Here is a 13974-nt window from a genome sequence, read left to right as displayed (position 1 = left end):
TCAACCTAAACAACACTAAAATAACATCAGTGAGAACAATCAGAGTTACTTCCAGTCGCAAAGTATTGTTCCCGTTTTGCTTCAACATGGGAAAAAGCTCTGTTTCCTAAGTCAGATTGTAAGCAATGGTGGGTTTGCGGATTCTGGTAACAAAGGGGATTTCTTTTGTCTGTTATTTATACTCTTCCTATGGCACCGCGTGTCTGTATTGGTGCATCTGGAGTGCCTGGCTCCAATGCTTCCAGTGTGCACCTTGCTCTGTTGGCTTCTGTGCACGTCTGCAGCTCCACACGGATTTTCAAGTTTTATCATCTCTGAACCGTGTTTAACTCAGCTGTGGGGCTGAGCATTAAGAACAGACCCCATTAAACTCACTGTCAGGCATTGGCAGAAGGCACTGGGAAAGGTTCAAGGTGCATTTCACTTGGAGTATCACAGAATCGCCAGGGTTGGAAAAGACCTCCAAGGTCATCCAGTCAACCATCCACCTACAACCAATATGTCCCCACTAAACCGTGTCATTTAGTACAAAATCTAAGCGTTTCTTAACGTCTCCAGAGATGGTGGCTCAACCTCCTCCTTGGGCAGCTCATTAGTATTAATCATTCTAATGAGTTATTCTAATGCTTTAATTGCATTTGCAGCCTTCGTCCCACATGGGCAGCTTCACCCTGAGCTGTTCTGCCATTCTCTTTGGCTTTTGTTTTTATAGAATCAGAGAATCATCAAGGTTGGAAAAGCCCTCAGAGGTCCCCAACCCACCCCACCGTGCCCACTGACCACATCCCCATATGCCACATCTCCACGGTTCTGGAACACCTCCAGGGATGGGGATTCCCCCACCTCCCTGGGCAGCCTATGCCACTGTATCACTGCTCTTAGGAGTGGAAACTGTTCCTTATATTGACCTTTTTATCTGAGGATGCTCCAGGATTTCAGAGAGGCCACGTGAACTGTCAGCTGCCCTCAGCAAATGGGATTGCAGGAGTTTGCATCCCTAGGACAATATGGGAGGGCAGCCCTGTAGGAAATGGGCCAGAATTTTTAGTGGAAGCTAAGGAAGGGATGGTATTTAGCTGTGACCATCCTGATCCCCATCACTCATCTGTATCCCAACTCTTTTTTAGTGAGAGATCCCCACAGTGCTCACTGCCAGAGCACGCTCACTGCACCTCCACACTCAGCCTTTGCTGGCAGTGCACACCTCATGGCACACTCCCCCTAAAAATGCAGTTAATCAGGAAATCCTTCAAACAGGGACATCCCCCAAGAAACAACTTCCTATGCCTCCCATGCGATGGGTGTGCTGCGCAGTGCCATGATTCATTGGGCAGGCACGTCCTACCCTACAGTCTGCGGAGCATCCCTCCTCCAAGATCTTTGCTCTCATCCCTCTTGGAAGCACCATCCCCTTGGTCAGCCCAGTTGCTGAATCTAGCTCTGTCTCTGATGACTGAGAGTGGCATGAAGGTGTTGCATTTCCTCTTCAGTTGGCACTGGGTCCTGAATTAAATGGTCTTTAAGATCCCTTCCGACCCAGCCAAATCCATTCTGGTCCTGTGCAGAAAGGAGCAGCGATGGATTCCTTATTCAGAAGCAGCTATTCTAATAGCACCTTCCAGGAAAAATGAATAGCTTGCAATTTGAAGGAACAGATTTATCACTTCAATTTTAATGGAGAGGAAATCATTTACAGGGCCCTTCCTGCCATTGTTAGGTATTTTCCATGGCTTCCAAATCAGGTCAAGGCTTTGGTTGGTGCCACGGCCCTTTTCTTTCAAGAGGCAGAAAATTCCCCTCGTGTCAGAGAGGAGAGAGGATGGCAAGCTGGTTCGGTGGGAATTCCTGGAAGGGAAAGAGGTCCAGGCAAGCAGTCTGCCAGGAGGTGGCTTTGCTCAGAGTGCCGACAGTGGTGGCAAATGCTGGCCTTGGTGATGGAGTCGGTCCCCACACCACTCATCCCATGGGGATACCTCTTGGTCCCACCATGCTCCCCGTATATAGCCTGACTCTAAAAGCATTTCTTTCTGACTGTGCTCAGTGATGGCACATGCAACCCCTTGAGGCACCAGAGCATGGAATTGGCACGTTAAAATTGAAATAAATACATTTGCATCTCTGTGCTGTGCCAGACTTCCCATATCTGCAGCAAATGATCCATCATATCAGCGGATGAAAGCCTGATTGTGACACATTACAAGCATGATTTCTGTGGGTTGTTTCTGGAAGTACAATATTTGTTTATTTTTTCGCCCTGCCTCTAGCCACAATATTTCTGCTGTTGTCATGCAGGGAGATTGCTGCATCTTCCATAAATCCAACCCCACCCATCGCTTCCCACCACCTCAGAAAACAAATCCCACCCTGAGCTTGGGATGCAATAAAGGAGAGCAAAGCTGCCGCCATGCACTGCCATCCTAACGACCTGTTTGCTCAGCCGAGGCCTTCTGCCACCGTTTGCTTAAGATAAGGAGGGGTGGAGATGTTTCTTGAGGGCACAAAGGCTCTTGAGACAAATCTCATGTGGTCTGATACAATCAGATCATTTCTTTTCCTTCTCCCGTTGCCCCAGCCCTGTTTTTCTCTCCATCTGTTCTGCTGCTTTTCTCAGCTCTCTTTCACGGTTGGGTCATCTTTTAATGCTTGACTGTCTCAGAGCTGTGAGCATCTTCTGCAGAAGGGTCTGAGTGAGCTTATGGGGTGAAGAAGGTCACTTCATGGGGTGAGGTCTCACGTTCTGAGAGTCAGGCTGTGTTAGGCAGATGCGAAGACCACAGAGATGAAACAATGAATTATAGAACGGTTGTGCTGGGAGGGACCTTGAATATCGTAGAATCGTGGAATGCCTGGGTTGGAAGGATCCCTGAAGGTCATAGAACAATAGAATCACAGAATGATTGGGTTGGAAGGGTCCTTGAAGATTGTAGAACCATAGGATCACAGAATGATTGGGTTGGAAGGGTCCTTGAAGGTCACAGAACCATAGAATCACAGAATGATTGCGTTGGAAGAGTTCTTGAAGATTGTAGAACCATAGAATCACAGAATGGTTGGGTTGGAAGGGTCCTCAGAGAACGCAGAACCACAGAATATTAGAACAGTTGGGTTGGAAGAGATCCAAGATCGTCACAGCCCCCAGCCCTTACCATTCCCCCTTGTCCTATCACTATCAGACCATATAGAAAAGTGCTTGCCAGATGCCACCACCTCTTCTCCAAGAGCTGCTTTTACAAAAGCATCTGAAAGTGAATATACCCATCACAAGGGAGCTGATCTCCAGGGGACTGGCCCAGAGAGCCCCTTGTCTCACAGAGCTGCTTGTCTTCCTTGCATTTGGAGTTCAAATTTGATGTATGTGTACATACACGAGAAGTCCCATGGGCTTCTCAGGTTCTTCTCCAAGTTGACCACCTTGTAAACCACAGAGCGTTTTGCTCCAAATTGAGCATGGCCCCTATTAGTGGTGCTTCCGAAGACCACGGGCTCCCTGTTCTTTATTTTCCCACACCTCTCACTTCCAGAACTGCTGGCACTGAAATGTTATGTTCTCAAGCCACATGTGAATAAATATCAAAATAAAACCGTGGTGGGAGAGAGGCCAAATGCAGTTTCACTGCCCACTGACAAGCTGCAAACCATCTCTGGGCTGGGCAGGAGCAAAGAATGTCTCTTGTGTGTAGGTCTTCTTGTGGACCCATGGCAGGGCATGGGGTGTTCTTCTGCTTTGCAAAACTGGTCTCTTTGGTTCTGCCCTCGGGTTTCACCTTTATAAAGCATCTGTCTGCCACAGGCTTGGAATTGGTCATCTTTATGGATCCCTTCCAACTGGGGATATTTTATGGAGTTGGAAGAGCCGTTGCAGACCCACACTGTCCTCAGTGGGTCAGCTCCAGCTTCCAGCACTGCGCTGCACCACCTGCGGTGGGGAGCAGCCTCCAGGCAAAGCAAAGAACACACAGATGTCATAAAAGCGCGTGCCGTGCCCTTGGGACTCTGGCCTGCACCCACCCCGTGCCCTCGCCTCCTGCAGGCACCCCGCCCTCCTTGGAAGTCGCCGATATTTCCTTTTACATCAGCTCCCCACGCAAAAAAAAAAAAAAAAAAAAACTCGACTTTTCTCCCTTCCAAATTTAGCTCTGCTTCAGCACTGAAATAGACAAGAGAAGGGACCGGTGACGTTTTTTTTTCCAAAACATTGTCTCATGCCTCGGACTGAGGAAGGGAACTGCTCAGCTTGGGAGCATGACGCCTGCTTCTCCTCATGGGCACGCTACCTTCTGTTCAGGCTCCTTGGGTTGGGGGATGCGTCCCTGTGGAATCTACCCATCCCTTCTTGGGTTGGGGGAAGCGTTCCCGTTGAAGTAACCCATCCCTCCTTGGGCTGGGGGACGTCTTCCCATGGAATTAACGCATCTCTCCTTGGGTTGGGGGGAAGCGTTCCCATTGAATTAACTCATCCCCCCCCTTGGGCTGCAGGACGCGTTCCCTTGGAATTAATCCATCCCTCCTTGGGTCGGGGGACATCTTCCCATGGAATTAACCCACCCCTCCTTGGGCTGGGAGACGTATTCCCATGGAATTAACCCACCCCTCACACCCTCTGGATGCCCAAGGGCTGAGGAGGAGCAGTATGGCACCACTTTACCTATGGTTTCTGCTTGGAACGAGCAAGAATGCAGCTCCCAAGATGTACTGACAGCTCGTAGGAAATTGGCACGTTGGGTGCTCATGCTTTGCAGAGATGGTTTCAGTTTTCAGGGTAATTGTATTTGCACATGCTTCTGACATGTTTAAATTCTCAAAAATACCCCAAGCTGGACTGTGTTAGGGCAGCATTTGGAAGCAGTCTCACTGAGTATTGTGCTGTTTTTTGCGTCATTTCCTAAACAAGTGGAGCTGATGTGACTGGGCAGTGGGTCTGCTCCCTCCTGTCCTTTTCCCATTCACTTGGGTACTCATCAGCCAATTGCAAGCACATTGGGTATGGTGCTTTGGGACATGATTTAGTGGTGGGTTGTTAGAGTTGGGGTAGTACGGTTAGGTTGAGGTTGGAGTTGATGAGCTTGAAGGTCTTTTCCAGCCTGAGCAATTCTATGATTCAGAGGAGCAGAGGTCTCTGTGGCTTAAGCTCCTGCAATGCATTTGGCAAAATAAAAAAAAAAAAAAAGTGACCAGATGGGTGAGAAGGGCTCAAACTGCAGGGTGCAGTAATGGAAAATCCTCAGTGTCATTTTAAGCAGCTTGACATCAAAGATTTCCAGGCTCTTTTCAGTGATGTCCAGGCTGATTCACCAGCTTGAAGGATAAGATAGATCGCCGTGGAAGTAGAAGGAGCGAGTTTTACGAGGCTTTTATTGCCAGCCTGGGAAATACAATGCTACATAAATAAAAATCATTGCGGTTATGACAGCTCTGTAGTCTCTGTAAAATAAATAATGCTTTGCACTCACACGGTGCCTTTCCTCCAGGAACCTCCGTGCTCTTTGCTCACATTAACGAAGCCCCATGGTGCCCATAGTAGGGCAGTAATACGGAGTTCCCTTGAGCAGACCAACACACCAAATGAGCATGGGGTGACCTGGCACCTTCACTGGGGAGAGGACAAGGCAGGGAAACTGCGCCTCTGCCTCCAGCTTGCTTTGGGCAAGACCTTCACTGTCCTGGTCAGCCCAGTCAGTGGATGGCACTCATCCCTTCCCCCGGGGCTCAGTCAGTTCCTGTTGTATCCTGGAGCTGAAGGTTGCTTTTCCCTCTTTTCCAGGGTTACCACCCGCTGCCTCACGAAGCTGAAATCGCACACACCAAAAAGCTGTTCAGAAGGAGGAGGAACGACAGGAGGTAAGTGGAACCTCCCTTTAAAATTCTCTTTAGCCTTCTCGTCCCTGTTGCACATCTTTCCTTACTGTCTCGTGGAATGTCTTTGGACACTTCCATCCTTGGAGGTGCCCAGTGCCATGAATGGGGCAGCCAGCCCATGGCAGACATGGGACTTGGGGGGCTTTAAGGTCCCTCCAGTCCAACTCATCCTATGGTTCTGTGATCCTCAAGGTCCCTTCCAGTCCAACCATTCTATGGTTCTGTGATCCTCAAGGTCCCTTCCAGTCCAACCATTCTATGGTTCTGTGGTCCTCAAGGTCCCTTTCAACACAACCACTGTGTGGTTCTGTGATCTTCAAGTCCCTTCCAACCCAACCATTCTATGGTTCTGTGCTTCTGTGAATATTGCTGTTTAGCAGCTGCCACCACTGAGCTAACACAAAAACCATTACTGGAGCACTGACAACCAGAAAGTTGTATTTAAGACAGCCAGGAGTGTATATCTGTCCCCATGGTTTGCCTTTGAAATATGGTATGTTACCTGTCTTGCTCCGGGAGCACTGACATCTGGGAAATGATGTGTCCATCTGATCCTTACATATAATCCAGCATAGGCAGATCCCCACACTTCCTTTGGAATAGGCAACTGCAAGGTGTTATCTGTAAAGGCTTTGAGTCCCTGTGGCTTGCTTCCTCTCTTTCCACTGAAGAACAAGATGTACTGACTTTCAGAAGTGGCAGATGGGGTTTGCAGCGAGATGTCTGTGTGAAGGAGGGGATGTGCTAACAAGGCAGGCAACAGAGTTCCCCTGGCAATGGTGGTTTCTACCTATTGAGTTAATTTAATGGTGTATTTAATTGTGTAAATTGCATATTTAGTTACATGAGAGTCTCTCTTCTCTCAGGAGGAGCAGCCAATGGTTTCTCTGCATTGAGATGCCTTGCTGGGCTGAAAAGAGCTGCCTTGGGCTGCTGCTGGGAGATGTGGGGCAAGGGACCACCCCAAAGCAAATATCTGAGTGGAAAGGTGTGCAGGGTGATATCCCAGGGGCAGAGCTGGATTAAGGCAACCCAAGGTTTGACATTTTAGGAGTAATTTTGTAATTTTTTAATTTTGCCACGGAGTGCATGCTTCACTTGTTGCATAGAAGAGACACAAAGATCAGATTAAAGGTGCTGAACCAGGCTGCAGCTCTCCCAGTTGAGGAGCACTGACTTTGGTCTGCTTGGCACATTTCTGGTGATAGACTGATGTCAGCCACAGATGTCCATGAGAGCAGCTCCTGGATACCAGTGGGTTGTTCTTTTTCTTGTCCCAAATGCTGACCTGCCATTTGCAGCTACAAGACCCACCCTTCCCAGCCAACAGCAGAGGCTGTTTGGTTTGACCTCCACCGGGCTGCGATATGAAGCACAACAGACTCATTCTCTCAAGTCCTCCTCCTCCATCCCACCCCAACCCTCTCTGTGGCATCCCAGGACAGTGTGGTTGGGGATGGAGGGCCCAGCCAGCCAAAGCCCTGGGACGGTTGGACTTGGCGATCTCCAGAGGTCCCTTCCAACCCCTACCATTCTGTGATCACCACCTCAAGAAGTAGACCTCTTTGTCTGAGGTCCAGGAGAAGACTGCTGGGGAATGGGAGCTCTTAAAAAGTTGGCACCATCATCGTCCCATTGGTTCTGTCTCCTCTTGTTGGCTGTTGGTGGGGGGTTGGTGGTCTGCCTTGGGGAAATGCAGCCCCGTGACTCGGAGAGGACGGTGTGAAACCCTGTGAGTTAATTCATCTCCTCTTCCCAAAGACCTCCCATAGTGTAAAGGTGGGAGCTTTCCCCATCTCTCCTCACCACGTCCCTATTGCTTTTGACAAGAAGATTCCAGAAACATCCCCGAATTTTCTCTCACACTGTCCCAGTTTGCTTCCTAAGTTTAACCTGGCTTTACACCTTAATGATCAGGAGAAAAAAAAAATAATCTGGTTGTTTTGTTTCATTTTTTTCTTTTCTTCTTTGGGCCTTTTTTTTTTTTTTCTTTTTTCTTTTTCTTTTTTTTTCTTTTTTTTTTTTCTTTTTTTTTTTTTCTTTTTTTTTTTGGGTGTTGTTTCTAATGAGATGGAGAGCAAGGGGAGGCAGAAATATCCTCCCTCCCTGGAGAGCCGCGGGTGGCTGTCAGGGACAGTTTCCTCTTCCTGAGGGTTGTGTAAGCACCGCTGACCCCTCCTGCCCGTGCCGAAAGCCATTAGGGGTCATCTGGGGTGACGGCAGGAGGGTGGGCACCCTGCCCTGCTCGCTGTCCCCGGCCCCACAGTCCCACCCCATGGCCACCACTCCGCTGAAGGACGTCTCGAGCGCTCATCCACACGTCCCCACCATTGGGACGAGCGCGGTGCTACGTGGGGACAGCCCAGAGGACGGTGACCGCAGGCTCGGGGCCAGGCAGGGAACGTCCCAGATCCGCCGGTGGCTCCAGGAGAAGTGTAGGCAAGCTGTGATATATTTCTTTTCCCATTCTATTTGATTTTACGGACCCTCAGGGACTCTCAACCACCTACGGTGATTAGTTAGACTGATTAAGCAGCTTTTCCTCTTGTGGCAAACTCCCTTTGTGAAGGGTTTTCAATAGCCACACTGCCCGGGACATTGTTCCTGTACAATTTCCTTTCAAAACACCATAAAGGGCACTCCACCACTTTACCCTGCCATAAAGCATGACAGGAATCAGCTCTGCCCAACCCAGTCCTGTAAGGGTGAAATCTCCCCACCGGGGAGGAGGAGGTATGGTGGGATGAGCGTGGAGGGCTACACGGTGCCAGAGCATCCTTTGGGATAAGGAGAGGGAAAGCAAAAGTTTCCACTTGTTTTTGTTGCTTTTTTCTTTATTTCTATTTGTTGATACAAGGATGTAGGGAAGTCACAACAAACTTTAAGCCCAAAGGAAAGGCTTCTTTGCACATCTCTGCCTGTGCAGCCTTGCCAGCAGGCTGGGAGCAGCAAGGATGCTCTCAGGTACGCAGGGTGCACCATGCAGGGCCATGAGGGGTGTTTCTGCTGAAGAACCACGTTGCCACGATGAAAAGTAGATGACAACTGGCCACCCCATGCAGACTGAGAAGATCTGCCATGGTTGCATCAGGAGAAGGAGAGCAGTAAGGAACTGGGCTGTGGTGGTCTGGCTGCGCAGTAATCCCAGCAGAAGGTCCAGCAGCTCCACAGAAGCCATCTGAAGATAAATCAGGCTTGTCTCTGGCATCAGCCCTGGACTTGACCACCTAAGAGCCACTTTCCTGCCCCCAAAATAGTATAAAGAGTCAAAAAATACATGTGTGAGTCCACACGAGCAGAACTGGGAGATGTGTACCTCCTCCACCAGCGTGGTCTGCCTAGACAGGTATGGTACAGAGGGGTTAAGAGATACCCATCTGAGCACATTTAATCCTTTCCTTTCATTGTTCCTTTTTTTTAATGCCAGGAGGCAGTGGCAGGAGCAAGCTGGGTGCGTTTCCCAGCTGCAGGGTTCACCTCTCTATTGAGAGCAGCACTGGCATTACATAAAGCCCATACAACACAGGACTTTTTATTCTCTTTTTTATGATCTTGGCGACTGATGTGACCTCTGTACTGCAGACTAAATTTAACCTGAATTGCCCAGCTGCCAGTAGACTTTATGGCATCAGGAGGCTTTGCAGGTTGTTTTTCTGCATCCCTGCTGCTGATTGTAAGACCTGCATGCCACCAGCAGGGCACTCCACTGTTACCAAACCTCAACAGAAATTGAGGTCTGTTGGATAAGCTTGGGGTTTTATAATGTTACTAATCCCATGTGGAGCACGTGGGAGATCTTACTGCAGTTCTCACCTTTAGCAGAGACTGCTGGGATTCACCTCCAGGATTGCAGCTCCTATTTTGGATGCCAGAGTATACTGTGGGACCTGCACCAGGATGGGTTGGGAGCCAAAGTGCTGCAGGGCATTCCCAGTGATGCTGGCATCTGGGTCTTACTGTATTGTCCATAACTAGGTTGCCCATATCATGCTAGGTGGTCTAGATGATCTAGATGATCTCCAGTGTTCCTTCCAATTCAAGTCATTCTATGATTCTTGCAAGTAGACTTGAGACTGGACATCCCATCCTCTCCCATCTCATGGAGGGGAAATCTTTGCAATGAGCACCTTCTTCTGGAGGGTTTCTTCTCCAGTGGTGGGTAACTGGGGGTGGACACATGGCTCATGAGTCTGGTGTGTCCTAAGGCAGGAGATGGGTAAGCCAGGGGTCTGCAACAGTGCAATGGCGTCTCAGGTCAGGCACAATTTTGGGGCACAATTTGAGCATTTCAAATAAAATGCAAGCTTTCAAATTCTTGGAGTTAGGTGGGATTTTGGGTGTTGTTCATTGAGCTGTTAGATCCTTGGCTCTAGCTAAGCTGTGCCATTTGGATTTGATCCTAAGGGTTAAAAGGAGGGAAGCATATATACACATAGGTGTGCCACAGCACTTGGAAGTGTGGGAGGTCAGGTTTTTGTGTTGGAAATATTGATGGGATTGGTAAGAAAAGCCCAAGCATCACTCAGAGCTTATCATGCAAGGTACTGATTTGACAACTCTTTACATCAAGCTGGCGACCTTGTATTCCATCGATATTCACTCTGCTTTTAGAGTTGTTTCCAGAGCCTCTCCCATGCTGTTCTATTCATGGCCAGTGCTTGGGCATGTTTCACAAATAAAAATAGTTGCAGGAATACCACTAGCCATGGATTTCAGATTTCAGATTCAGCCTTCCAGTACCTAAAGGGAGCCTATAAACAGGAGGGGAGACAACTCTTTGAAAGGGGAAATGGTTTTAAGTCGAGGGAGGTAAGATTTATGTTGGATGTCAGGGGGAAGCTCTTTCCTGTGAGAGTGGTGAGGTGCTGGAACAGCTGCCCAGAGAGGCTGTGGATGCCCCGTCCATCCCTGGAGGTGTTCAAGGCCAGGTTGGATGGGGCCCTGGGCAGCCTGGGCTGGTATTAAATGGGGAGGTTGGTGGCCTTGCCTGTGGCAGTGGGGTTGGAGCTTCATGATCCTTGGGGTCCCTTCCAACCCAGGCCATTCTGTGATTCTATGGTTTTGAGATTGCACGTTATTTTGGGTGAACGTGAGGGTGATCTTGTTTCATGGTTGATATTAACGTGTCATTTTCAGTGCTGGGAGATTTTGGAAAAGCCTCAGAAGAGACATTCCCAGAGGTCAGCAGGACAAAGCTCTCCTGCTGGGAGAGTGAATGGAAATGAGTTCATAATTACGGAGTATAGAAGTGACGCGTTGGCTTTTTCACTGTTTTAACTGAGGTTTTCAGAAAAGGAAGAGAACTTGAAACAATGCAGAAATGTCTTTTGTTCTTACAGAGCCATTTATTGAGGGGTTCGCAGTGAGTGGAGAGGATGTTTATTGCAGAAAGCAACAATATCGAGGCATTATTTTGGTGCAGAATTGCTGTTCCTCGCTGGAACAAAGCAGAGTGTTTCAGACAGGCTGTGTGCTTGCTGAAAACTGGCAGCAAGTGAGACGGTTTGCAGTTCTATATTGAGTTCACAAATGGTTTTGGAACAGGAGAAAGAGAGAAGAAGGGAAGGAGATGAAAGGGTTGAAACGGCCTTCATAGCGGCCTAAAGCCCACCCGTGGCTCTACAGCCCCTCATGGCCCTACATCTCCTCACTGCCCTACATCTCCTCACTGCCCTACATCTCCTCATGGCCCTACAGCCCCATGTCCCTACAGCTCCTCGTGGCCCTACAGCCCCCCATAGCCCTACTGCTCCTCACTGCCCTAGAGCCCCTCATGGCCCTACAGCCCTCATGGCCCTACATCTCCTACTGGCCTATGGCTCCTCATGCCTTGCAGCTCCCTTATGGTGACCTACGGCTGCTGGAGCTCACAGAGCCTTGGGGCGCTTCTCCCAGCTGTTGGATTTGGGTTTGTGTGCTGTGTGTACACAGTGGTCCCTGTGTGTGTCCCTTCCAGTTCAGGATGTTCTGTGGCTCTGTGATTCTGACCATGAGGCAGTGTCTGGCTGGAGGTTTCAATCCTCTGCACCATCCCATCTCCTGCGTGCCCTGTGGCCACAGTTGGCAGGACATGGAGCCACCATAGGGCTGTCCTTGGGGACCCAGAGCAGACACCCTAAGCCCATCAGTGCCATCCCATCCAGGAGCTGAATCATCACTCAAACACACAGAAGTACCCAGATACAGTCAGCACTCTCTGCCTTTATGCCATGGGAACAGGAGGCCGGCGGTGGTGCGCCGTGCGTCAGCGAGGTGTTAACTTACAGGCAGTTTACGGACAGATCGTTGCCTCATTCATTTTGATTGTCTGCAGCATCGCTGTGAGTTATTACACTAAATTAATTGTCTGAACTGCGGGTCCCCAGAGGCCAATATTGTCTCAGTGGTTTGTTCCTAAAAGGGCTCAGCTGGGTGATTGCGTTACTGCGGCTTAATGAACGGCCGCACGTGCGCCGGCGCTGCTAATTGCCCGTGCTGCTGGCGGTGCGTGCAAAGCATTACGCTGCAAATCCTACACCCAGCCCCGAGATGGCTCACCTTATTGCACGGTGCTGCAGGCCAAGCGCATGCATGCTGTGCCTCAGCATCGCTTTCCATTTGCAGTCTGCCGGGATCATGCGTTGGTGGGCTGCCAGTCAAGGAGCTGCCTTTGGGCACGCCAAAACACCTGGCTCTGTGCTCACAGCATGACATGGTCAGTGGGCATGGTGGGGATGGGTTGGGGTTGGACTCACTGGTCTTGAAGGTCTTGTCTAGCTTTAGTGATTGTGTGATCCTATGAGTGGGCATGGTGGGGCTTTGGACGCGATGATCTTAGTGATCTTTTCCAACCTTTGTGATTCTGTGATTCCGTGATTCTATGGCTCTGTGAGGGCAGATACCAAGAGGAGCACGGGGAGAGATATAGCCTACATAATAGCATGTACTATATCAGTTTAACTGTTTATTATGTGAAGAAATAATCTCTTGTTTACTCTGAAGCATCCTCCTTGTGGTATCACGAGAGTTAGCCCCCAAGTGCTGTGTGCTGTGCCTACCTTCACTCTCCAGCTGTATACACAAAGCAAGAGTCAGCACTCGAGACAGGCTTTGCAGTTTTGCAAGTGAGACCAATGCCCTGCCTGCTCCGGCATCACCCACCACCCAAGGCATTGGGGTTTGCTTTGGTAGATGGTGATGTGACCTGTTGATTTTCAAGAAGCCTGCCTGGAAAGGCCTGGAGAAGAAAAATAATCAGAAATGAAACCACCTCAGCCTGTTTCAGCAGAACATCCCCATTTCCATGGAGCACACACCAGGGACAAGGCAGTGAAGGGGCTGTGGCTGCACCTTCCTCTGCAGCTCTTTGGTGGAGCGTTTCCAGCTCCTCAATGCCAAAAATGCTTTCATTTTACACAGAATTCTACCCCAAATGTACAGCAGCAGAGCATCTACCACCTTTCCTCTTCCCTGCAAGCCCTGTGGGAATGTTGGCCCTTCAGACCCAGGGCCTCCTGGCACGGCTGCTGGGGGAAGGAGTTGCCAACTCGAGTTGTTTGGGCTCTTGTTGCAGAAACAATCTTTCTGTCTGACCCCAGTTAGCAACTGATGTTTGCAAAATAAAGAAGTCAAGGCACTGGAAATACTTTCCATTCCCACTCTTGTCTCTGCCCAAAATATTAGTATTAAAAATATTGCATCTATTATATGCAGCTAATATCTCTGCTGGCACGTAAATCACCCAGGGATTTTTCATCTCCATATTAAAGAAAAGAAAAAAAAAAAAAAAGACAAGTGAACTCCGCTCTATTTTTGTATATTTGTTAACTGTTTGATTTCCATTTCTTCCTATTAGAGCCACAGCAGTGGCTCATCCAAGAGAAAACTCATCCAAGAGAAAAGCAGTTTTTAGGCTGGATCATTCCCTGACACAACAAGCATCATCGGTGGTAGCATGAGAGGGGCAGCAGGGATGGGGAGAACAGGATAAAATTCTTCTGTTGACAGGGGGACAGACGTATTGAAACATGCCATTTGGGCAAGGCTGCCTTGGAATCATCAATAAGTCAACACCCTGATCAATCCCAGCTCCTAAAGCCCCGTGGTGCTAAATGCCAGAACATCCAACATCTTTACTGA

General features: G+C 49.1%; 1 protein-coding gene across 17 annotated transcripts in view; it reads left to right on the top strand.

Annotated features, from left to right (window-relative positions):
- CTIF (CBP80/20-dependent translation initiation factor) overlaps positions 1-13974 on the top strand; it is a 95653-nt gene that overhangs the window by 47946 nt on the left and 33733 nt on the right. For all 17 annotated transcript variants that reach the window (XM_040656621.2, XM_040656619.2, XM_040656615.2 and 14 more), the window contains one exon: positions 5762-5838. In XM_040656621.2, the coding sequence (XP_040512555.1) occupies positions 5762-5838 (77 nt within the window). The remainder of the gene's footprint in view (positions 1-5761; positions 5839-13974) is intronic.

The sequence above is a fragment of the Gallus gallus genome, chromosome Z (assembly GCF_016699485.2).
Source record: "Gallus gallus isolate bGalGal1 chromosome Z, bGalGal1.mat.broiler.GRCg7b, whole genome shotgun sequence".
NCBI classification, from domain to species: Eukaryota; Metazoa; Chordata; class Aves; order Galliformes; family Phasianidae; genus Gallus; species Gallus gallus.
This window is presented reverse-complemented; position numbering and strand designations above follow the sequence as displayed.